At 35.4% G+C, this 27,335-nt stretch overlaps 1 protein-coding gene across 4 annotated transcripts in view; it reads left to right on the forward strand.

Moving 5' to 3' along the window:
* Positions 1 to 27,335, forward strand: part of Lrba (LPS responsive beige-like anchor protein) — a 537,881-nt gene that overhangs the window by 202,574 nt on the left and 307,972 nt on the right. For all 4 annotated transcript variants that reach the window (XM_037206706.1, XM_028858702.2, XM_037206707.1 and 1 more), the window contains one exon: positions 26,064 to 26,230. In XM_037206706.1, the coding sequence (XP_037062601.1) occupies positions 26,064 to 26,230 (167 nt within the window). The remainder of the gene's footprint in view (positions 1 to 26,063; positions 26,231 to 27,335) is intronic.

Here is a 27,335-nt window from a genome sequence, read left to right on the forward strand (position 1 = left end):
GTTTCACGATGTAGCTCTGGCTATTCTGGAGCTCACTATTGTAGACCAGGCTGGCTTTGAACTCTCCTGCCTCTGCCATTTGCCTCTGCTTCCCAAGTGCTGAGATTAAAGGTGATAAGTGTATCCACAACTATTAACTTCTTACAATTTTGAAGGGAGTGGAGTTTTAACAAATTTGATCCTTTCTTTGGTATACCTGAGAGTACAGCTCTTAAAAGTTATGTCTGAAAACTTAACTCCCTGCATTTGACCTTTCTGTTTTGTTGTGTTTACTGTGTTATGTATACACGGCAGCTATGTTTTAACTACAGAAGAGCCTGTCTGTGTAAATAAATATGTCATCATCGATCTCTGTCTTTATGAAGATGCTCAAATTAGCCAGTGTTCATATCACTGACTCAGAGCTGAGAATTTCAGTTTCATTGCATGTTGCCTTGGTTCTGTGCCATGATCCTAGGGTTGAACTTAGTGCTTTGTCCTGCTTGGGCAAGTATTCTACTCTACCCCTCCTTTTCCTTGTAACATATATTTGCGTGATAGCTCCTTGGATTTAGTGGTGCAATATGTGATTTTATGCTGACATTCAAGAAAATATTTAGTTGTCAATGAGAGGACACTGGAGATTTAGCTTGAAATACAATATTCTTCAGCCATTTGAGGTGGAACATTGAACTAAGCAGAGACTTAAAATGAAGCTGACAAATGATGCCCTCTTTTTCTCCTAATTAGTGAGTCTACACCTTCCCTCATTGTATTGGTCCATGAGGATAGATTGGTATAGAGCAAAGCACTCATTTTTCAATGCCTAGTTTGGGCTGAAAGTAATTCACGTGATTGTAGTATATATAGACTAATTGAAAAAGGTAGGACTAGGTAGATCATTTTCACTGTGTTTAATACCTGTAATTAAGAGCTGGGCTAGAATACTGTTTTCAGTGTGAGTAGGGAATGGTTTTAATATATTTTTTTAAATTATTTTAAGTTAAACAGTACTTTAAAACAACAACAACAACAACAAAACCCAAACCTAGCATTTTTGTGGACCTTTCCCGTATTTATTGTCTCATGCTCCCAGAATCTTATCTCACTGTTCTCTACAACTTCAGACTTGTATATACAAAGTGCCAGTCTACACTTGTAATGTCTGGAAAGCATGTCCATGTTGGGGACATGTCTGTAACTGTCTTCTGCCCTGCCATCTGCTCACTGCCTTCTCCCTGCTGAGCGAATGTCTCTCTCAGGCTTGTTTACAGATGACAGCCATCACCAGGTTTCCTCTTTACCCTACATTGACTTCCTGCAAATTAGTTTTATTTTGCTTCCAAATATGTGTTCTACCCACTGTCTTTCTTTAACTTTAATCACTACATATATCGTCAGTATTTCCTTCCTTTTACACAAAAAATCCAGAATAGTCATTCTGAAATGTTAGCTTCTGTAGACCCCTCATGGAACAGTCTATTTCTTTTGTGTGCTTTAGTTTCTACTCTGTGACTTCTTCCATTACACCCTGGCCAGCACCTCTGCCCCTACATCTTGTCCATCACTGGACTGATCTCTATCCTCTGGTCACAGCTACTCTGTATTTAGATTTGTGTTTTTCTCTGTAGAACTCAAACTAGTTTGAAATCTACTATATAGCCTAGACTGATTTTGATGTCATCATTCTCCTCTCTTTAATTCCCAAGTACTAGGATTGTATACATGACTTACCAGATGTAGTTGAACCTTTTAGCATGAATTCTTCCAATCTATGGACAATATTGTAGCATGAATCTTAAAGAGTCTTGTTAATTAAATCAAACCTAAGTCGTTATTGGGGTGAACGCTGGAAGATCAGAGAGACAGAACAGGCCACAGCCACCTCACCTCGCCAGTTCTTCAGCTGATCCTGTTTTCCTCGGACTGGATGCTTCTGAGTCCTCATCCAGAATGAATCTCAGCTGAACTGTGCTGCTCGAAAGCCTGAAAGCTTAACGAGCCAAAAGCTGCTACTTTCTGGTTTTATATATCTTTCTGCTTTCTGCCATCACTCCCTGGGATTAAAGGCTCACTTCTTGGGATTAAAGGCGTGTGTCACCACGCCTGGCTGTTTCCAATGTGGCCTTGAACTCACAGAGATCCAGAGGGATTTCTACCTCTGGAATGCTAGGATAAAAGGTGTGAGTGCCACCATTTTCTAGCCTTTGTATCTAGTGGCTGTTCTGTCTCTGACCCCAGACAAGTTTATTAGGGTGCACAATATTTTGGGGAACACAATACTACCACATTTCCCCTTATTTTGTCTAAAATTAAAAAAGCTTATAATTAATACAAGAAAAACTATCCAATAAGTATATACATTATATACAGTCAAAAATTACATTATCAATGTCTAGTCCATTAACATTTGACAGATTCAGACAAGAAACTCCATTATATATATATTAACAATGTCCAGTCCAGTAACATTTGATAAACTCAGACAAAAAAATTTTCATTACTTATCTTATTTAAAACAAGTAGTTCCTTTTTAAAAGTATTTTTTCTTTTCATAATATATTCAGTAATCTACCTTTTGTCATTTTTATATCTTCCCCCCTTTTTTTACAGTAGATTCAGTGATCTACCCATTTATCCTATTATTCTTTATTTTTTTTTCAGAATAGATTCAGTGATCTACCTCACAATATGATATCTTTCTTTTTGTGTCTGTGTGCCTTCAATTTTTTCATCAATATTTTATAATTTTCAGCATGGAGATCTTTCTTCTTCTTGCTTAAATTTATTTCTAAGTAGTTTGTTATTATAGTTATTGTAAATAGGATGCTTGCTTGATTTTTTTCAGATAGTTTGCTGTTGTATAGAATTGCCACTGATTTCCAATACTGACTTTGTTCTCTGCATTTTTAATGAACTTATTATTTCTAACATGTTTTGATGCAGTCTTTGGAGTTTCTATGTACAATATATGACTTCAAATAAAGTTAATACTTGCCTCCTTTACAGTTTGGGTGCCTTTTATTTTGCTCTTTTGACTAGTAAGTATTATTGGTAATGTTTGGAGAGTGAGCATTCTTGTTTTACTTCAGATCTCAGAAGAAAACTTTTGAAGTTTTCTCCATTTTTGTGCCATTAGTGTATGTTTGTCATATATGGCCTGTGGTGGTTTGAATGAAAATGACTCCATAAGCTCATATTTTTGAATATTGGGTTTCCATTTAGTGGAAGTGTTTGGGAAGGATTAGGAGGTGTGGCCTTGCTGGAAGAGGTGTGTCATTGGAGGTGGACTTTTAATTTTAAAAAGCCTATACCAAATCCAATTAGATCTCTCTCTTTTCCTCCTACTTGTGAAAAATGATGTAAGCTTTTAGCTACTGCTCTGCCACCATGCCTGCCTATCTGCTGTCATGCTCCCTGCCATAATGATCATGGACTCTAATCCACTGGAATCATGAGCTCCCATATTAAAAGTTTTCTTTTATAAATTTATAAAATTTATAAATTGTCTTGGTCATGGTGTTCTGTTTCAGCAATAGAAAAGCTACTAAGACATGGCCTTTATTACACTGAGATGCATTCATTGAGCTAACTTGTGAGTTTTTAATCATGAAATTGTATTGAATGTTGCAAAATGCTTTTTCAGTTCAATGTATGTGTTGAAATGATCATATAGTTTTGTTATTAATTTAATAACATGATATATTTAGTTTAAGACCCAAATTTGTGAAATTTGGAGAGTTAGGAAATATCTTCATTTCATGTTTTCACAAGATCTTTTGAATGAGCCTTCAAAGCACATAACAAAGCAAAAGTAGACAAATAAGATTCAATGACACTAAAAAGCTCCTGCAAGTCAAATGAAAATAAAAAAAACTGAAGATATATTTTTGTATGCCACATATTGAATATGTCAGTACATGCAAGAATATATAAAGAACTTACAAGAAAACAAATAACCTCACTAAAGATAAGCAAACAAGGGGTAGGGAGATGTCTCAGTGAAAAGAAACACTTTTGTACAAGTGTGCAACTTCAGTTCAGATCTCTCTCACAGACACAAAAACTGGGTTTGGCCACATGGACCTATAACCCCAGTGGTTGGAGGAGAAAAGATGGAGACAGTTGGCTTGATGGCTAATTAGCCTCGCACAAAAAGGAGTTCCAGCTTTTAAGGAAAACCTTGTCTCAAGGGAAGAAAGTAAAGACTGATCGTTACCTGATATTCCTCTGTGGCTTTGGCATACATATGCATTGGCAAACATACCAAAACATGTGCATATATACGTTCATACACCACACAGATGCATCATGCACACACATTCTCTTTCTCCCTCTCGCTTTCCTTTTTCCTTTCTCTCTTTCTCTCAGCAAGCAAAGCAAATAATTTAAAGTCTTTTCTTAAAAGAAGGCATACAGCTGGTCTTGGTGGTATATGCCTTTAATCCCATCACTCAGGAGGTAGGCACAGGTGAATCACTAAGTTTGAGACCAGCTTGTTCTACAGAATGAGTTCCAGGACAGATGGGAAACCTTGTCTTGAATAACCTAAACCAACCAACCAACCAAACAACAAATAAAAAAGCATACAAGTGGCCAGCATATATGTTTAAAATTTCCAGCATGCCTAGTTATCAGAGAAATTAAAACTACAGTGAAATATCATTGCATATCTATTAGGTTCACTCCTATCACAAGGATAGATGTTGGTGAGCATGTGGAGAACCATGAACTGTTACAACTATTGATGTATTTTAAATTACCACAACTATTAGGAAAAATAGTTTCGTGGGTCCTTACAAACAAACAAACAACAACAAAAATACCAATACCATATGATCTGTGATTTCCCACTACTAGGCATATTTCCAGAGAAATTGCAATTTGTGTGTCAGAGAGATAGCTGCACATTAGTGCTTTTTTTCATTGCTATTGTTCACAGAGCCAAGATACTGAATCATCCTTGACTTCAGAGTCTAAATGGATAAAGAAAATATATATATATATAAACCCTATAACTGACTACTATTCAGTCATAAAAGAAGGAAATCCTTTCCTATGTTAACAATGAGGATGAACATGGAGAACATTATATTTAGTTAAATAAGCCATTTGATCTTACTTATATGTGAAACTTTAGGAAGTTCAAATCATAGTAGAATAGAGTGATAGTTACCTGAGGCTGTGGGGAGGAGTGAGCTCTGTTTCTGCATCGCCCAGTCAGGGACTACAGTTAATAAAATATTCAAAATAACTAGGAGACTGGATTTTAAATGCTTTCATTACCATGACAGATGTTTCAGATGATAGATACACTAATTACCTTGGTCTGATAATTTCATATTGTTTGCATATATGGAAACTCTATATTGAACCCCCTAAATATGTTCAATTATTTTTGTTCAGTATAAATTTTAAAAAGTCATAATAGAACTCTATCACTATTCATTTAGTATGAAGAAAAGTAGGTCAAAATAACTTTCACATATCCATAATTGATTGATTTCATATTTTATTTTTAATTCTTTAATCAAACAAGTACTGGTTGTGTATGAAAATTATGGGATAGGAAATAGCACAAAATGCAGATGGCACATTTTCAGAAATTTCAAAACTCCTTGTTGACTACATGTTTTAAGATTCTTTTTGACTTTTTCTTAATTTTGAAAGAAGGGATTATAATGCTAAAGAAGAAGCAGTTTGAAAACATGTTCTTGTGCTATGCTTCCCAGCTTATTTGGAGAATATTGGATAAAGTTTGTTGAGCTCTCTGAGTCTTAATTTCTTTAAAGTAGATATAATGAAACTTGAATGAATAATATATTGTGCAGTAAGATTATATAATGTAATTAAAACATAAACTTAATTATGTTAGTGATTTTCATGATCATTACTATTGTGACTTTTGTACAATTTAAAGGTAAAAGCCAAGTCTGAGCCTGCATTTGAGAAATGAGTGCATACTAAAGGCAAGAGATCATGTCCATTTATTATTAATTATTATTATTATTAATGGTTATGTGCTCTGCCTGGCCTTACTCTTAGGTAGGTTTCAGCTTAAGTTAAGAAACTCATTCAGAGTCCTTTTAATAATTTTTGCCTCTTTATTTTTAATATTTTTGTAACAAAATGCCAACAATAAATGTAATAAAATGGCTTAGAAAGCAGGAAAACATTTTCAAGAATTAGTTTTATTGATTTTTTTTAAACAATAAGTTTTCTAGTATTTCATTTCTAGTACATATAAGGCAATTCAAGTATGTAAGATTATTTCAAAGTGAAATTATTGAAGTTGTATTGTCAACTCTATAAGTATCATCTGATTAGGGGTATTTTTTTCTTAATTTCAAATCATTAGATATAATAATTAGGAAATTTAAATTTCAGGTAATCTACCAATTCCACAATCCATTGGTACCATTTTCTTAGTCCTTAAGATGATTCAGTAAGAATATTTAATTTAAGTCAAGGAAAGCATTTCAGCTGACTTTTTAACAGCAGTAACCTCAGAGCATATATTTATCTCCTGATTTCTTCTATCATAGTGTGAAGAAGTGAATTATTGAAAAGATAAAAATAAATTTTTTTTTGCTTTCTGTCAGAGTTCATATTCATAGCCAGCCTTGATAGAAGACCAGAATGATTTAGACAAGTTTGCTTTGGAGATTCATAACATATGCTTGCTGGACAGAATTGAGTTATCTCTGCTCTGGAGAGTAAGTTATTGTAGCAGGGGCTGACAGAGATGAAGATAACTGAGGGAAATTCAATTACCTTTTAGTGTTTTTTTTCTAATGGGATTCTTAATGTGAAAAAGATCCTTAGATGATGCGCTGGTTACTCCTGAGCTGTGCCTTGATTCTGGTTTCCTGAATACTACAAACTTTTACGTTAGATGGACCTTCCTTAAGTATAAAATAGGCAGTTTACTGTGTACTGAAGATTTGATTGATACAGACTTTAAAATTTTTTTTACTTGACGTCATTGATAATTTATATAATCCTTGACTGTACTTGCGGTGTCTGGTGTTTTAAATAAGGTTATTATTTAATATGATAGCAACATTCTTCCTCTCTCTCCAGTGACCTTTCAGAAGTGTGTTGTAGCTTCTCACTGCTGGTCTATTTATGCCTCTGTCAGTTATCTTGTGCTGTTTAAAGCTGTTCAGCTGCTCAGGCATTGGCACTCTTGCTTTGCATTCTGCATTGATATCTTTATTCTTTCCCTGGATTCGATTTTTCAGTGTCTTGGAATCTGGCTTTTTTCTCCCCAGTCTTACAATAATTGTATTTAATTTGCTCTCTTTAGTACCATTAGTGTCCTTAGATTCTTCTATTGTCCTCGTTTCTCTTGACATAATTTGACATTGATGTCACACCCTCCTCTTTCAAAGGTTTTATTTTGCCTTTACTTTCTTACCTGATCTTTTGTTAGTCAATTTTTCATTTCTCATGGTTCTCAATTTCTTATTCTTTGATCAAAAGTGTAGATCTCTGACACAAATACTAGAGCAGTTTTAACCTTTGTATTTTGTTTTGACAGTTCAGTTAATGTTAGGAATACTTAAAACTTCTAGATAGAAAACATTAAATATCTATATGAAATTTCAGTTGATTTAATTTATGTAGATGATTAGGAAAGAAAAAATTACAGAAAGCACACAGTAAAACTCTCCTTTTAATCTTTTAAGATTCTTCTACAGTCTACCCTTACACAGTCATTTTCACTTATTAATCTTTTCAGAATTTCTTTATAAACATATACTCAAACAGAAATATCTATTTTTATTCTCTTTCTTTATAAATGATGGCATGTTACAAATATTATTCTATATTGTTATTCTGTTCTTGGAACTCAGTATTTTCTTAACATGTTTATATATCAAACAATAAAGTGTGAGGGATTCTTTCCTAATAGTCTCTGTGTTATTAAACCTTTGAAAATTTGTCTTGTTATATAGCCTTAATTAAAAGAAATTATTATGGACAACTTTTAAGAGTTTGTTCTCTCCTTCCATTCTTGGTTCCATGATCCAACTCAAATCATCAAGCTTCCCTGACAAGCACTTTCACACTGAGCCATCTTGTTGGCCTTTGCTTTACATTTCTTGGATATAATTTTAATCCTATTCTTGTGTGTTTGTGCTTAATGAGTCGGTTAATTTTCTTTGAAGTTCTTGTGTTTAGTATAGCTTGTTATAGTTTTTGTTGTTATCTGGCAGAAACTTTCATTTTTTGGAAACAAGATCTTATATAGCGCAGGGTGGCCTGAAATTCGTTATGTAAGATGGATGACCTTGAACTTTTGATCCTCTTGGCTTTGGATTGTTGATGTGTGTCAACACAGATAGCCATTATGCTGAAGAAATTTTTAAGAAGTGATTTTTGTTATTGATTGTATAAGTGTTTTACTTTTATAGTATCTCGATTTTTGGTTGTTTGAAAGGATAATGTACACATAAAGAAATTCTTTACTTTGCTCAACATTTTTGTGTTTAAAGGTTTTACTAATATATTTAGTCTTTATGTTAGAATACATTGTGTTATGAATTTAACTTATTTTATATGTATGCTTGGGTTTCCCTATAATATCTACTATATATTCCCAATTTCTCCCTCTGATCTGACATGCTTCTTCTATGATATAGTAAGTGCCTCCATGTTTTAAGGTCTGTTTGTAGATACCTTCTTTATATTATTAATTTGTATGTGCTTTCATGTACTGATGTTGCAGTGTTTTGGTTATTGAAGCATTGTAATGCATTTTTTTTTTTTTTTTTTTTTTTTTTTTGGTTTTTCAAGACAGGGTTTCTCTGTGTGGTTTTGGTGCCTCTCCTGGAACTCACTTGGTAGCCCAGGCTGGCCTCGAATTCACAGAGATCCGCCTGGCTCTGTCTCCCGAGTGCTGGGATTAAAGGCCATGCGCCACAGCCGCCTGGCGTATTGTAATGTGTCTAATGTAAGTAGGAATATTCTTCTCTTCCCCCTCATTGTCCTATTCAATTTTGTTCAGAGTTACAACATCATTAATATAATACTAGATTTGCTTTGTCTGGTTCTGTTTTGTATCTTTAGGCTTTTTGTGGTATATGGTCATGTCTGTATATACTATAATTTCTTTCTTTCTACTTTTATTCATCTGATGTTTTGTTTTATCTGATTGAATTTGCTCTTGTTAATAAAATGTAAAAAAGTATGGTAGGCATTTGTTGTTGATATAGGAGAAATGTGCCTTTTTTTTTTTTTTTCTCCAACTAAGTATGATGCAACCATGAGCTGAAGTAGATACAGTTATTTTTGCTCATGGAAGGAAAAACAATTCTTTTTTCCTCTTTGTGATCAGGAGCAGGTAGTATTAGTATATTGTCTTTTAAAATATTTGGAGGAATTTCTCCTCAAAATAGTTGAATTCCATGTACATATTTTCAAAAGTATGTGAATAATGTTTCCCAACTATCTTGGTGTAAAAATTAAATTTGTTTTGTTTGCTTTTTAACCCTTTTGTTAGTTTAGAAGAAGTAAAGTAGTTTAAAATTTGGAAATATATTCCTTATTTTAGATGTCTTCCAACCTAGGAAATAACTCAGAGTATTGCCTTCAGTATTTTCATTTAAAATTCCCATCAAATTTCCATTCATGTAATGTATGATAGATCTCTTAAGTTGAGTTTTTCTTGCTTTTTCCTATATAGCCAACTGTATTTCAGTTGTTACATTAGTTTGCTACAATAAGATATTTTTTATAATAGAAATCTTTTAGTGTGAGTGATTTTCTGTCTTAGAAAAGAAGTTTTATAGTTATTGATAAGTAAATCAGGAGAATGTAGTAATTCTCAAGGGTTGGTACATGCCATTTGATATGATTCACTAACCAAATCTCACTTAGATCAGTACAAGTTACACTTTCTGATTTGGAACAATATCCAAATATAAACCAGCCAACCATTGTGGTCTTGCACTTATTTTGTGGTTGATTTAGTTTTAATTGTCTTAGAGATGTTGTAGGCGTGTTCAGTACTACCTTGTATTTGTTTTCAGATTTCTAAATCTATTTATTGGTTTCTTTATGATTATTATATAAATAAAAAATACTAAAAAAATAAAATCCAGGTCAGGCAGTAGTAGCACATGCTTTTAATTCCAGCACTCAGGAGGCAGAGGCAGGTGGATCTCTGTAGGCCGAAGATGGATGCTCCAACATTACAGAGCAACCTTGGGTGACTGTCCAGGCAGCCAGCTGTTTCTTTCATTTCTCAATTTTTTTGAAAGAAGCTCGTTTGCAGTTTTTGTTTTCTTAGGTAATATCATCTCCTTCTCAGGTCTCTGATGGAGTTGAAGACTAGATACTTATAGTTTTCCTTGTTACAGACTCAGAAGAAACTCACTAAAAGATGTAAAGCATATAGGGTTGAGAGACATTAAAAGATAATTTTAGGCCGGGCGGTGGTGGCGCACGCCTTTAATCCCAGCACTCGGGAGGCAGAGCCAGGCGGATCTCTGTGAGTTCGAGGCCAGCCTGGGCTACCAAGTGAGTCCCAGGAAAGGTGCAAAGCTACCCAGAGAAACCCTGTCTCAAAAAACAAAAAAAAAAAAAATAAATAAACAAAAAAAAAAAAAGATAATTTTAGTAATGCAAGTTAGGATAAAAAGTAAATTATGTACAAGACTTTGAACATACCAAGCTAAGATAGATAATGGAGTATTTGTCAAGTGCAAATGGACTAGACATGGTTGATGTATTTATTGCCTGTATATATTGTATATAGTTACTATACTTAGTTTATATAGTTTTTCTTAAATTAGTTATAATCTTTTTTTAAATTTTAGACAAAAAGGGGGAAATGTGGTGATATTTTGTTTGTAATATAACAAAGCTTGCCTGAAGATCAGAGTGCGGAGCTAAGCCACTAGTTAGCCATAGAGGCCAGGCAGTGGTAGCTCAACATCTTTAATCCCACCACTCAAGAGGCAGAGGTAGACGGATCTCTGTGAGTTCAGGCCACCCCTGGGCTATACAAGATTGATCCAGTATAAAAGAGAAACAGAACCAGGCAGTGATGTGTTGCACGAATTCTAAATGGTCTTATAATAAAAACCCGGAGCCAGATATTGGGGTAAATGCTGAAAGATCAGAGAGACAAAGGAACAAGCCACAGCTGTTTCTTACCTCGCTAACTCCAGGAATCCTCTGACTGAATGCTCCTGAGTCCTCAGCTGAAAGGGCCTTCTAGTTCCTGTCTCCTCACGCCTTATATGCCTTTCTCCACCCAGCCATTTCACTTCCTGTTTCAACCTTCCTACTGCTGGGATTAGTGTGCTTCCCAAACACTGGGGTTAAAGGTGTGTGCCACCATTGCCTAACTGTGTTTCTCTCCTAGACTGATCAATCTCATATAGCCCAGTGTGGCCTTGAGCTCATGAGATCCAGAGGGATCTCTCCCTCTTGAGTGCTAGGATTAAAGGTGAGTGCCACCACTGCCTGACTTATATGTTTAATCTAGTGGCTGGCTCTGTACTCTGATCTTCAAATTTTATTAGAGTACAACAAAATATCACCACAGTGGTGGCACACAGCTTTGATCCCAGCCCTCAGGATCTCATGCTTTTAATCCCAGCATTAGGGAGGTGGAGACAGGAAGTGATATGGCTGGGTAGAGAGAGGAATATAAGGCGGGAGGAGACAGGAGCTCAGCTCTATTTCGGTTGAGGATTTTGTAAAGGTAAGAACTAGTGGGTGGCTGCTCTGCTTCTTTGCTCTTTCAGCTTTCACCCTGATGTCTGTATTTTTATTCATAGGACCAGTTAGAATTCATGTTACAAATCTCTGTGAGTTGGAGGCCAGCCTGGTCTACAAATCGAGTTCTAGGGCATTCTGGGCTGTTACACAGAGAAACCTTGACTCAGGGAGGTGGGGTGGAGGGGGAATCCAAGTACTTCTTATAGGGTTAACCTTGGAAGCTCTAACTTAAAAGAACAGAAACAAAAACAAAAAACAAAAATACTAAAAACTCAGGTAAGAAAAAAGCTTTTTAATAGTCAAGTGTTGTGGAAAGAGAATACTCTCTGACATCCTTCCCCTATCATGCTTTACAAGATAGTTTGGTACTTAATCTTTCAGCATTTGTATTGTGAATATCTACAATATGTAGGCTTGTATGCATTGTATGTATGCTTGTATGTATGTATTTTTGTAATTTGAGACCATAACCTTGTGAAATTCACACAAATATCTCCTTAAAATCTTGCATGTGATTTCAGAGGTGCTTGCTGGAGTGTGTTCTACATAATGCTTGTGCTTTGCTGGGCCATGGCTCTTCTCACAGTCTCATGGGAGAAGCAGCTGGCGGCTGATTGCTTGTCATTGTTACTTCTTTTGTTAGACACACCACAGTTTTGAATTGCAGATTATATTGTTCTTTCTGGACACCTTTTTAAATATTACTTTTAATCATTTAATAAATGTCTTGGGATTGCTATATCTATTCAAAGAAATGGATTTTATATACTCTTCAGACTCCTAATTTCAGCATCTAATATAGCACTAGAATATAGGAAGTTTTTAGTACAGAATAGCCAAATGAATGTTTATTTCCATAATAAAATGTAAAATTTAGGATTAGTATTTTTTGAGGCGTCAAATTTTCATATGTGGAATTTTATTTTTTTTGAAAATTAATTGCCAAACATATAATTTGGTAGTTCAAATATTGATCTTGTATTATATGCTTAGATTTTCTGTGGATTAAATGTTGCTTTTGATATGATGGTGAAAGTTTATCTAAACATGCTGTGAACCACTTTTTCTTTTGCTGAACAGGTTTTTATTTTGTAGCATTTATATTATGAGACAGAAGAGCAAGGGTTTATAATATTTAATTATACAAGAGTACTAAAATTGTTATTGTAGTCTTTAATGTATTATATAAAGCAGAAAATCATGACTATATTGCTGAGATTTAGTCCTGATCTGCCAAAATTAACCATGTGCTATTGGATAGGATGGTTCAGTTATCTCCTGCAATGTGGGGCTCTATCAAGGTCATTGACTTAGTCCAAATCTGGTACTTACATTTAGTGTAGATTGAACTATAGATAGTAAATTAGACGTGTTATTTTAATTATCTTGACATTTTATTTTCATTCAGATCTGTAGATTATTTAAACCAGTTCCTAAATATATGCCCTATTTGTATATTTTGATTGACTTTATGTGTGCTTTTATTTATATGTGTCTCAAGTTGAAAGAAAGCAAATTAATTCTGAGCTAAGTAATTATTAGTTAATGTTAAATGTTTTCTATCCATTACTTGTTTCATTATTTTAGTTTTCCTCTTACTACGTTGAATTTCTCATTTTATTTTTATCTAGTAGTTAAATTATCATCCAAATGAAGCTTGTTGGTGGTGGCTCATGCCTTTAATCCCACTACTTGTGAGGCAGAGCCAGGGGTATCTCTGTGAGTTCCAGGCCAGCCTGGTCTACAGAGCAAGGTCCAAGACAGGCACCAGAAATACACAGAGAAACCCTGTCTAGAACCAACAACAACAACAACAAAATTACCATACAAATGAAACATTGTAATTCTGTGTGTGTGTATGTCGGGGGGTTGTTGTTACTAATCTTTTTGGCTTGTTTGTCTTAAGACAAGCTTTCATTTGTAGCTCATGCTGGCCTTAAACTCAGGGTAATCCTCTTGCCTCAGCCTCATGAGTGCTTGGTTACAAATATGTGCCACCATGCTTGTATTTTCTTACTAGCTTTGCAGATACACTTGCTCTTCGGAGGCAGTATGGTGTTTTAAAATGAGATTTCCATTTAATCTTTTCTATTTCTATTTTCTCTTATCCCTTATTCCTCACCTTTTTATCTTCTTCTTGATTTGCTTTCTTCTTTTTCATTTTTGAGGCAGGGGTCTCTGGTTACCTATTTCACCCTGTAGCCTGTGAGAACAAGGCAGAGTTACTAATAACTCTTCAAGTTTAGGAATGGTGTAATTGTTGCTGCTGCGGTTACTTTTCGTTGGTGACTATAATACCCTTTGTCTTGCTGTTCTGTTCTTGGGGAACCCTCTGGGGTGAACATGTTTGTTATTTCTGGAAGAGATGCTTGATTTTTAGTCAATATAACCTAATAAACATTATATCAATATTTATATCCCAGCTTTAGTGTCACTAGCATGGGGGGGGCAGGGGTTGTACATCTTATTTAACCTTTTTATTTATATTTCTTTACATTGTGACAACAGTGAAACAGTCCTTGTAATTATTTGCTTGCATATGAATACATGTTTTTAAATTGGTAGCTTTCTGGTTTTGTTATTGTTATCACCTTAAATAAAAATGATAATGATAACTATAAAAAGATAAAATAGGGGCTAGAGAGATGGCTCAGTGGTTAAGAGCTGCTCTTTCAGAGGCTAAGATTTTGTTCTCAACACCCACTTGAGGAGGTTCACAGCTACCTCTACCCCAGCCTTGGGATTTGGTGCTTCTTCTGAACTCCCTTCTCAGCCCAGGCCTTTTCTCTTTGCCAGCTCTAAGGCCTAGTTCAGGTCCTTGGAGTAAAAGTTCTGACTGTATATTGTTTATTTCTGGAATTAGGTCCCATCCACTTACAGTCAGTCAGTCAGTCAGTCAGTCAGTCAACCAGTCTCTCTCTCAGTCTGCGTGTGCATGCGTGCGTGCGTGCGTGCGTGCGTGCGTGCGTGCATGCGCCCCCATACATGCATGTGAGTGTAGGTTCACATGTACATGTGGGTGCACATTCAGATGTATGCCTATGCGTGTGAATATCAGAGGGCAGCCTTGGGTATCATCTTTCAGGTGCTGTACACCTTTCTGCATAGCTAGAGACTCAGTATTTCTCAGTTATTTTCAGAGTCAGGTTTATCTAGTATTCACTCGAGGCTATCTTTTGTGTTGTTTCGCTTTCTGTGATTTCCCTGTTGGAAGTCACATTTCCTACTTTCAGGTCTTCTCTGGGTAACTGTTGAATAGATCATGTACATATTTGTTTAGGGCACACATATGTATACTATAAAAAGCTATCATTTTTTAGAGCTCTTTATGATAAAGAGCTGTCACTGGGGACAAAAAACAAATATGTAAATGCAAACTAGTCCCAGCACTTGGGAGTAAGTAGGATCTTTGATTCAAAGCCAGCCAGCCATGTAGTGAGTTCCAGTCCAGCCAAGGTTATATATTGAAAACCTGTCTCAATTTTTGTCTCATACTGCATTGTTTGTAATTTGTACCAGACTGGTCCTTTGTATATTATGATTTCCAGTTTTATGTTTTATGGGTTGTGTGCATGCATTTATACATATGTGTATGCATGTGTGTGTGCTCATTCTGTACTTTGGCTACTGTAATACTGCAGCAGTACACACAGATGTGCAAGAATCTCTGTGGTATGCACAGTTAGAGACCTTTTTCTCTAATGCCCAACAGTAGTATAAATTGTTCATAAAATAGTTCTATCTTCAGTTTTATGAGAAAATTCTGTATTGATTTCCATAGTGGCTGCATCAGTTCTACCATCAGTATATAAAGATCCTCCTTGCATCCTAAACATATGGAAAAATGTTCAACATCCATAGCCATCAGGGAAATGCAAATAAAACAACTTTCAGATTCAATCTCCCCCAGTGGAAATGGCTATTATTAATATATGTCAATAAGAATCAAAGAACTTACAGCAGTATAACAGTTTGTAGGTAGATATACAAATTCACTTAACATTTCATATGCTAAATAATTTATTCAAACTTTTGAGGAATATTTCCTTTAAGAAGGAAATGGGTAAAACATTTACTTAAGGAAAGTACAAACGTATTTAAATGGGAGAGGTTTGGCTGCTATTTAATAGGCAGGATGTTTGGGACAGGATCTAGCTATACAGACCACACTGGCCTGGAACCAACTGTTAGCCCAGCTTGGCCTCCAGAGTGCTCGGTTATAGCATGAACCACTAATCCCATGATTACATGTCTATTCTCCACCCTTAGTTTTATTCCTCCCCCTTGCTGTTTTATTTTGTTATATTTTATTTGTTCTATCTTGAGTGCTGGCTTCTTGATGAATACTTGTTTCTTCTTTAATTCTCTCTAATTCATAAGGTTTTCTCCCTTTCCCTATATACTATATTGATCCCTCTCTGAGGAATTTTGATAGTTATTTTTATCTCTTATTGTAAAGCTGTGATGGTCTACTCAACTGCATTGACAGGCTGGAAGAAAAGGCCTGTTCACTGTGTATTCTGGAACGTAGAGTAAATGTAGGAAGCTGTTATTTCACAAGGACAATGCTCTCATCATTTTATTTCTATTATTTAGTCCTCCAAAAGATCTTGTTAAATTATGTAATGTTTTAGATGAGGCAGCTGAGACACAAGATTTTTGTATAACTTGTCCCATTTTGAAGACTTCAGATCTAAAATTTGAGCTGACTATAGATATTATTCGTTTAAGTACTGATTTAGTTAAGATTATTTATAAAGCTGTATCAATTATTTTCCATTCTGCTTCTTTTGAACTGCTTTTGTTTTGCAATTGGCTATGAGCTACCCATTTGTAGTTGTAAATATATTTTCTCATTTATCCTGAGATCTTACCAAGTTAAGTAAATGACCATTGTTTTGTATGTTTTAAAATCACATTATAATTTTTAAAAGCCTTTTTAAAGTTCAGTTCTATTTATTGTTTAAATTCTGTCAGTTTTATTGAACATGGATACCTGACACCTTTTACTTAATTTTCTAAATAGATAGATGATGTATTGCGAGCATTGTTAATGGACCTATCTTGCCTTTTTGTATAGTGTTTGGACATTTATCTAAAATTTAGTGGTTTAAAAAATATTAATTGGTATTCTAGTAAGTAATAAAATAATAAAGCAGTATTGTGTATACATTGGAAAGTATGTGCAAACTTCAGGCTGCTTGGTGTAGACTTGTTTTTACAAATATATATAAGGCATTCTAATCCAAGCTCTTATGAGAAACCTTACAAGTTTCAAACCTGTGTTAATCTTTGAATCATTTAATATTATTGGGAACTGCAGTTTGTAGAGATAAGGCCCCAGAACACATTGCACCTAGTCCATTAAAAGAAGAAGAAATGGGAGAGATACTTTGATAAGTGTCCTGCCTGTTTTAACCTTGAATGCTATTATGGGGTGGGCTGGGAAGGGGGGATGGTTCTCTATCTGTTTCATTGGCTTAGACTTTTTCCTGCTGAGAGAAATCAATACTTTGAGGCGTTGCATGACAGAGAAATCACTTCAGAATTAAAGGTGGCTGTCACACATTATCATTGGTTGACTTTTGTTTGCTGTGGAGGTTTTGAAGCTTTCATTTTTCTTGGTCTTTTTCAGGACTCTAAGGTTTCTGTAGGTAGCATTAAATTTTTTTTTTTTTTTTAAAGATCAGTCTCTAAATCTGGGGTGAGTGATAAAGCACAAAGACCTCCAAAAGTAAATTATTGAGAAACTTCTTTATTTGTTGAACTTTCCATGATTTTCCTTTTCAACAGTTTTCAGTAAATTTATAGTAGAAGTGATTTTAAGACAATTGAGAAGTAACATTCTTAAAACTGTTTGCAGAAGCCATGCTTCCCTAATTAAAATTCCAGTAATCTGGGTGTAGCACTTACAGTGACGAAGGTAGAACTGTGTATTCTGACATGGAATGAAAGACTCTAACCCACTAACGTAGAAAACAGTGGTCACAAGCTCTTCTTTTAGTTCCTGTATCATTGTTCTGTTTTCTGTCTAAAGGCAATTTTTTTTTGTTATTTAAATTTTAAACCTTAAATTATGAAACCAGTTCATTTATATTGTTAACATTCAATATTAAATTAGGAAAAGGATTCTGTTACATTTTGAGACAGTTTTGGTTTCAAAATTTCATATCGTTTTGTTTTATAATAATCTGGTAAATTAGTTGCCGTGTATCAAATAAAACATGTTATTCTAGAAACCTAATGCTTGAATCCTTGCAAATCTGACATCCTTAGTTTAGCTGAGTTTCTTGATGTTAAAAGACAGTGTTTGTGAGGCCTCTTTCTTGGCAGCTGTTAGAACTCTTTTCTGACTTAAGATAACCATGGCTCTAATCTCAGTCTCTTTCCTCCCACCCTTCTCCTTTCCTCTTCCTTCCCTTTTAATGGGTGGAGGAAATTTTCTTATTTCTGTAGAATGTGTTGAGGTGTTCCTCCCTTGTTTTCCTTGCTTTTGAATTGGGCTCCTCTGTGTAGCCCTAGCTGGTCTGGAACTCACCATGGAGACCAGCTGTCACAGAACTGCCCCAGTCCTCCAGCTTCTGTGTCTGCAGTACTGGAATTACAGGCCCAAGCCATTAGGCCCGGCACACCATTTTCAATATTAATAATTTATAGATCCTTTTCTTGTTCTTGAACATTCTGGCTATATATTATAATGATATTGGAACTGTTGTTAGAGAACAAAGTGGTACTTTTATTGAATTTTTTCTGTGAAAAAAATTCTGTATACTTTTAAATAATTGCGCCTTTTATTATCTTTCATAGATTAGGCCATTTATTTTTAATAGACATTTAGATCACTGATCTCAATTCTCTACTTTTCTAATATATTTAAGATATAAGTTTTCCTTTAAGTTATGCTGTAGCTGATTTTATATTTTTTCTTTTCTTTTTTTTTAAGATTAATAAAATGAAGTTCATTGCCAGTATTCAATTCATTATTTTAAATTACTAAATTATATTTTTTTCTTTTATTTTACAATACTATTCAGTTCTACATAACAGCCACAGATTCCCTTGTTCTCCCCCTTCCTGCCCCCCTTCCCTTCCCCCCAGCCCACCCCCCATTCTCTCCACCTCCAGATCAAGGCCACCCCGAGGACTGAGATCGACCGACCTGATAGACTCAGTCCAGGCAGGTCCAGTCCCCTCCTCCCAGACTGAGCCAAGTGTCCCTGTATAAGTCCCAGGTTTCAAACAACTATCTCATGCAGCGAGCCCAGGACCTGGTACCACTGCCTAGATGCCTCCCAAACAGATCAAGCCAATCAACTGTCTCACCTATTCAGAGGGCTGATCCAGTTGGGGGCACCTCAGCCTTTGGTTCATAGTTCATGTGTTCCATTCGTTTGGCTATTTGTCCCAGTGCTTTATCCAACCTTGGTTTCAACAATTCTCGCTCATATAAACCCTCCTCTTTCTCGCTAATTAGACTCCCAGCGCTCCACCTGGGGGCCTAGCAGTGGATGTCTGCATCCAGATTCCTCAGTCCTTGGATGGGGTTTATGGCACAACTATTAGGGTGTTTGGCCATCCCATCACCAGAGTAGGTCAGTCCCGTCCCGGCTGTCTCTCGGCCATTGCCAGCAGTCTTTTTTGGGCTATCTTTGTGGATTTCTGTGGGCCTCTTTAGCACTTTGTTTCTTCCTTTTCTCATGTGGTCTTCATTTGCCATGGTCTCCTATTCCTTGTTCTCCCTCTCTGTTCTTGACCCAGGTGGGATCTCCCGCTCTCTTTCCCTCAACCCTCGCCGTTCATTGCTCCCACTCATGTCCAGGCTGTTCATGTAGATCTCATATGTACTCACTCATAGGAGGATACTAGATGTGGAACAAGGATGACTGGACTGCTACTCACATCACCAGTGAGGCTACCTGTAAAACAGGACCCCAAGAAAGACACGGGGATCACCCAATGACGGAGAAATGGATGATTTTATATTTTTTCTAATTTTCATTGATATTTAGGTTAAACTGAGGGGACTTTCTTAATTCCCAATTATGTAGGAGCTTTTTAAAAGGATATTCTTTCACCTTAGACAATAACCAAAGAATCAAAAGATTAGGTATTTCCAGATCTTTCTCTGCATAACTTTTCCTCTAGTAACTTATCCTTCACATTCTTGTCTTCTGAGTAGACTTTTAAAATTTAAATTAGCTGATTTGTGCATGTGAATAGTGATGTTACAGTTAGAAGACAACTTGTAAAAGTTGGTTCTCTTCTACCATGTAGGTCCTTGAGATTGAATTCAGGTTGTCAGGTTTGTACCCTTGCAAGCCATCTCATTAGCCCCAAATAGACTCAGTAATCTGCATTTGTCTAAGTGTAGGGTACAAAGACATGCATAAGGGTCTTGTATGACATGGCTGAATTTATGGTTATGTGTTTTAGATAACACAATATGATCATGTGCTACAGGGGGAACCCAGTAGTAGAGTGCTTGCCTAGCACATGTGTCGTCTCAGTACCACAACACAGCACAACACAGCAATACAATACAAAACTATGTTTTGAGTTTTTTGGCAATCATGTACTTTTGGGGGTTGAGGATAGAGTGTATAAATGTATTTATACCATAAAAATGTCTTCTAGAAAAAAAATGCAGTGGTTGTTCATAAGAAGCTATCTAGATTATTTCTAACTCTTAATTTTGAACTAATCAAAATCTCTTTCTAAAGTGAAATAAGTAGGTTATTACCTGAGGAAAAGTGATTCCACATGTTACTGAATATAAAAAAGCTTCCTAGTGTAATAACATGTTTAAGGTGAGGGTATCTAGTTCAGGTTTGTATAGTTCACTGTTGGGTGATTAGTGTATAGGTGAAGATCATCCTTACAGTAGTCATCTGGGCTCAAATTTTGAATAAACATTTGGTTTAGCTATGACAAATTGAAAGGTAGGTCTAATTGATGATAACAGATGATGTAGGCAATGGATGGTTTGATTGGAACATTTGAGAAAGCTCTGGTAAATATACAAGGATTTCATAATAGAAAGAGCCATAAGGGAAAATACGTCAGTACCAAGAGAGGTCAGTTTAGTGCCAGGAGGAAACCAAGAATTGACTGAGTTTCAGGTTGCTCCTCTCTGAATTTCCATGCAAAGGGCAAATAGTGAAATAGGACAGAGTCATGCAGTCCACATGAAAAAATTTAAAGTCAGTATTGTCTATGCTTCTTCATTGAGAGAGCCAGCATAGGAACTTATATTACGGTGGCCATTCTAAGTTGTTTTCCTAATCCATTATAACTTACTTATTTATTATAATTAAATTAAGTCTTAGAAGCAAGCTTATTTTATTTTTCTTTATTAATTCTACAGTAACAAATGTTAAGTTTCTTTAATAGTCTTCAAATGCAAATTGAATTATTCAGTTTTCAAGGCAATTCTTTGTTTTTGCATTCAGATACTTTTGTACTATTGTTGTGATGTTGCATTATTTAGTTATGTGATACTTAACTCCAGAAAAGCAGAGGTAATGTGAAGTAAAATGTTCTGCCCAAAATAATACTGAAGGAGGATTTTAGAGCTACTGTTTATTTTTTATATCCTAAATTATGTTGTCAGTTGAACTTTAGGGGTAGAGTATCAGGGGTAACTCTAGTCAACCTTTAAACACAGATACATGTGTTCCCTCAACACAAGTGTGCCACTCAAGTATTTCTCATATATACCTGACTGAATAATATAAATTATTATTGGTATTTTATGAGAACATCTTCAATTTACACTATTAAGATATTTTTAAGAACAGAGACAAGTTCATTATATGTTTTAGATACATTCTTATTTGGTTTCCTTTTATCATGTTTTAAGGTCAAATGTGACTGTAATGTTCTACAAGGAGACAGAGATTGATAATCAGGAAAGAATGGTCCTTTAATGTGATTTATATCTATAGATTTTATGTCAGATATGAAAAGTTGCCTTTTAAATTGTAAAGGAAGATCCATTAAAGAACACTTTAAACCATTTTACTATTTAGCTTACCTTGAGTCCTTGTTTTTAGAAATGCCTTTTCAGCAAACTTTGATAGACTAGCAAATGTTTATTGTTCAACTACTTATAAAAAATAGAAATAGTCTCTTTAGTAAGGCCTTGCTACAAGTAAAGGCACTTTTAGTTGTGTTTAAAATGAAGATATGCAATGTTTATGGGAGTACAGTGACCATTGATTTCTCTAATTTCCACCAATGATTTGAATTTCCTCTCATTGGATAAGTTAGAAATTGGCATACTGTGGATGTAGTAATTCACGATACAATGTATATAAAGATCTGTATACTTATACTGTTCTTTTATCTGTAGGTCAGCTTCTTAGCTCTTGTGCGGCTCTCTGAAAATGTCACTATCAAGTGACATTTGCAACAATGAAATAATGCCCTTTTTAATTTAGGCTGCTATCAATTCAGATATTTAAAAAATATTTTTCCTTCTGTTTTTTCAAATCAGAATTTACAGAAGTATCCCCTCCTGTGACTTCTTTATCACAGTCCTTCAACAGATATAAAATGTGATATTTGTATTTTATTTGCTCCAACCTACTTCCTAATATATCTTATAGTATCTACATCATCACTTATATAATGCAACATAATTTATTTTTATCTTATTTTAATATTCATCTTTTTAATTATATAGTAATACATTAAAATTTTTAGCAGTAGTTAAGTAAAATTGATTATTTTGTTCCCAAACTAATTTGTTTTTATGTTCAGATATTTTTGTACTCATGCTGTGATGTTTATATCTAGTTTATATGACATTTGAAGTTGAAAAATAGAGTGATGTGAAGCAGGATATCAACCCACGATAAAATAAAATGAAAACATGCTTTTGGGTTTGTTCTCAAGTGTTGTCTAGGATGCCCCCTCCCCTTGCAGACTGCCCAGAATCTTTGAATGTTTCTTCCTCTTCCCAGTTGGTCCTTTTTCATATCCTGCCGGCTGCTCTCTTCTCCCAGTGAACTTCATGGAGTTGTTTCTAGGACCATGGACATCTTTCCAATGGCCATACCACAGAAGAAAACATCTTTCCCTCCTCTAGAAACCATTAGTTGCTTATAAATCCTCAGGAAAGGGTTCAGTCTAGTAAATTAGTCCCTGTATGACAAGATGTTGAAGGACACAGTCTTGCCCAGGTAACCACAGCTGCTGAATTCAGAGTTAACAGCCAAGTCATTCCAGAGAACAGGGTCCCAGAGCACTCTACTTTCTTCCATGATGTTCACTAACCCTTTGAGGGGATGATATAAATGTCCTCTTTATGGCTAAGCATTCAACAGTCACTTGTTCTTGAGTGATAGATTCTTGGAATTAAAGTAATTCTCTCAGTTAGCAAGTTTAAACCTAAAAGGGAAGTTTAAACCCAGAGAAATTAAGGAATTGGCCAATACTATCAAGAAACATTAGTCAGATGATAGAGTAATCTGGTTTATTTTGACTCATAGTCATTTTTTTCCTTCCTTCCTTCCTTCCTTCCTTCCTTCCTTCCTTCCTTCCTTTTTTTCCTTTCTTCCTTCCTTTTTTTTTTTTTTTCTTTTCCTTTTTGGATTTTTGAGACAGGGTTTCTCTGTGTAGCTTTGGTGCCTGTCCTGGAACTCACTCTGTAGACCAGGCTGGCCTCGAACTCACAGAGATCCGCCTGGCTTTGCCTCCCGAGTACTGGGATTAAAGGCGAGTACCACTACTGTCCCGCTCAGTGATTTTTTTTTCTGTTTTCACTCTGTATTCCATAATTTCTTTCAATTTAAATAATTGCTGAAAAATACTTTGACCTGTATTTTTTTTTCTTGTGTCAAAATGTATTGCTTCTCTATTTTTCTTTTGTGCTTCTGCTTTAAAGGTTCGTTTTCTTCCCTTCCATGAGTAACCTCCTTAAAATCATCCATTGTTAAATTCAGGCTTTGATTCTTTATGAAATGATACCTTATGCATACAGTTTTTTTCTTTATGCATATGAATAACCTCTGTCTCTTCTGGTCCCTGAGCCTTAGGTTGGGATGGACATGATATGATTTGTGGCTGTACAGTCCACTGACACTTATTATCTGTACTTTGATCAGTTGTGAGTTTCTACCTTAACTGCTGTCTACTGTGTGAAGAAACTTCTCTGAGGTCTAATACTTGGACTACTTTAAGTATAAGATATGAATTTAGAGAGCAGTTTGATACTAATCCATTTAGCAGAATAATAGGAGTAGGTTCACTTCTGGGGTCTCTGAGCTCCTCCAACCATGGTTTCTAGGCCAGATTTACATTATTGGGGATGTGTTTCCTCTTGTGGCACAGGCCTTAAATCCAATCAGAAAGTGGCACTTACCCCAATCACTACATATGTTTTGTCATCCTTTACTTTATTGTAATTCAAGACGAGTAAGTCTGTTGATGACTTATCTCTTAGGACCTACAGAGCACCTTTTGTTACTAGGAAAGCTCGTCAGCAGAAAGGAAGATTTCTGGTCAGTACCAACTTGATTTCTCTGTGGCATGTGATCAAAGTGGGCAGTGTCTTCAGCAATAGGGCCTTAATATTAAGTTCAGCACCAATAGCCTTTGTTGTTTTGGAGGTCTCCAGGTAAACAACTCACTTGCCATTCGGCTTTTCATTTGGTACTTTATGACTATGTGACTATGCGGAATTAACTTCAAGTCAACTCTTGTATTTTTAAAAATAGCTTATAGTAGTTTTCATGTGGCTTTCAAGCCATCTTTAATGATAGTTATTTCTCCCTCACCCCTTCTACCCTGTTTTCTTCCATCCCTGCCTTAAACCTGCCGATATTCCCCCTCCCCCTTCATTAGATCATTTTTTTAGGATTCAAATGTGTTAGAAGTTTATGATTCCATTTAGAATAATCACTGTTTTTAGCTGCCATAGATCTACTGTATTTCAGTTTTGGCTTTTTTCTTCAGGCCATCCCACTCCTTGCACTGTAGGATAGAGAATGTTCAGTGCTTCTGATTTTGTGTACTTGTTCTTCTATACATTGACAAGAAGGAGCATACTATCTACTTAAACTTTGAAGTTTCTACTTCATACAATAATTACATCAGGTGACCTAGCCTAATTTGTCAGTGTGATGTATATTACCCTTGCATGGTTAGGACAATCAGGACCCTTCTTTGTTGCTGGTGTTGTGGTGGGAGGTGATGTAGCTATAGTCCATCCAGTTTCCTACTATCCATATAATAGGAGAGGCAGGTAACCACACTATATATGTGTAATATATAAAGAAACAACATATCTGCCAACCAGATGCAGGCTACTTCCCAGAGAGTGTGTGTTTGTATGTGTGTATGTATGCATGTACTTTAATTTATAAGTTAAGGCCATGAGTTGGTAGACCCTGTATAGGGTCAAGTTTACATTAGTGCTTGCGCTTCTAATCATGATCACAAAAACATCATAAATGTGACACCAGAAGTGGCAGAACTCCAAAAGGAAAAAAAAACCGTTTTGGGAACTAGCATTGTGCCCAATTATTGCTAAAGAACCCTAAGGTGTTTTGAAAAATTGCTAAGATAGTGTTTTTCAACCTTTGATGTACATACCATTACCTGGAGAAGATTAAAGTCCAGATACTGCCTTAGTATTTTGGGAATGGGACTTCTGCATTTTTAATCTCCCAGGTGATTATTTTGCTACAGGTCTCTTTTAAAGGTAGAATTTAAGAGACCAAATTTTTCTTTTTCAAAGTTTTGAGAAGTTGCTGTGTTTACTAATTTAAGCGTTAAAAAAACCCAATAAAACATAACAAAACAAAACAAAACGAAACCTCTTATCCTAGCCTTTGAAGGGATCTCATAAGTTGCCTCTTCTCTTTAGTTATCTTGTCTCATTACAGCCCACTCTTTTTGGATCCGTCATGATCATTTTAACATGTGAATTGATCCCTTATTCTCCTGTTTAAAAATTTTCAGGGCATTTCAATGAAATCTAAACTCCCATAATTATCTACAAAGAATGTCTCCAAATTAATATCATAGCAGTATTTCTTCTACTTGGTCTAAAGACCTCTCCAACCTCACCTTATTCTGGCTGTAATGCAGGACTCAGCTTTCATATATTTTGCTGTTTATCATTGATAATATCGCTGTTTAGCTGCTAATAGCTTCATAGTATATCTTATTATTGACTTAAGAAAACTAAATTAATCAATGTTTAATAAGTGTTATAAAATTAGCTTTAAAGTTTTGGTTGGTTTGAGTCATTCTAAAAATTGTTTCGTGATACATTTTTAGTTATTTTCAATCACATTTTTAGAGTTAATTAATTAATAAATCTTTCTCTTTTCCCTTTCCAGTCATTGTGTGCTCAATATTCTGCAGACAAACGTGAAGAAGAGAAGATGTGTGATCATTTGATAAGAGCAGCTAAATACCGGGACCATGTGACAGCAACTCAGTTAATCCAGAAAATTATCAACCTCCTCACAGACAAGCATGGAGCCTGGGGAGGTTCGACAGTAAGGTAGGAAATCCTACAGGGTGGGCCTTCCTCCTCTAGGCAGCCTAGGTGTAAATAAATCGCTTTGAATGTGAACATGGCTAAATGAAGAACAGAATTAAGTTCATGTCTTTCCTTTGAATTTAACTCATAGGAAGAGTACATCTATATGGGTATCTTTATAGATCTTTTTAGGTACTAGTTCTTTCAAATTATTATTATTACTATTATTATTACTATTATTATTATTATTATTATTATTTTGGTTTTTCAAGACAGGGTTTCTCTGTGTAGCTTTGCGCCTTTTCTGGAACTCATTTGGTAGTCCAGGCTGGCCTTGAACTCACAGAGATCCACCTGGCTCTGCCTCCCTAGTGCTGGGATTAAAGGCGTGTGCCACCACCACCCGGCTCAAATTATTTTTAAAGAGAATTTGTACATCCTCACTCATCTTACAGTGAATTGGTTAGAGAAACAAATGTTATGTTATTTTATTGATTCCATAGAATCTCCTGAAAAAGCTTATTTTTAAAATGATTTTATATATAACATATGTATCTCATAGACATAGAATCTAGTTTAGAACTTTTCCCATAATAATTTTGACATTTTTTTCATGTTAACTCAAAAAGTTTGGATTGAAGGCCACTTGTAAGATTGTTTGCAAGTATTCAGTAACATAGAGGAGGTATATAACTTTTGGTTTCAAGTTTTGAGGTCAACTCAGTATATACCAGATTTATGATAGTAACCTGCTTGTTTCTTTTTCAATTCTACTCCAGTTGATGTGATGGGATAGTGGCCATGAAATGCCTTTAACACCTTAGACAATCTAAGGTGGCGGCTTAGATTGTCTAAGGTGTTATACACTTTGTGTGCTGTGTCAACAAAGGTCATAGAGTTCTGTGGTGCTTTAATGCTACATATTTGATAAGCTCATTTTCATACAAGGTACTGAGTAAATTAGGGTCATCCTTTGATGTGCATGGTACATAGTGGGAACTGAACGTATATTTCTTGAAGTTTTTTCTTTATTTTTTCCCTGAAAAAAATCTGTAAAAATTGAAAAGAATTGGTGTGTGTGTTGGGGGTAACTTTACACTGTTTCATAGGTCAGTATTATCAGGAG

The sequence above is a fragment of the Peromyscus leucopus genome, chromosome 6 (genome assembly GCF_004664715.2).
Source record: "Peromyscus leucopus breed LL Stock chromosome 6, UCI_PerLeu_2.1, whole genome shotgun sequence".
In the NCBI taxonomy this organism is placed as follows: Eukaryota; Metazoa; Chordata; class Mammalia; order Rodentia; family Cricetidae; genus Peromyscus; species Peromyscus leucopus.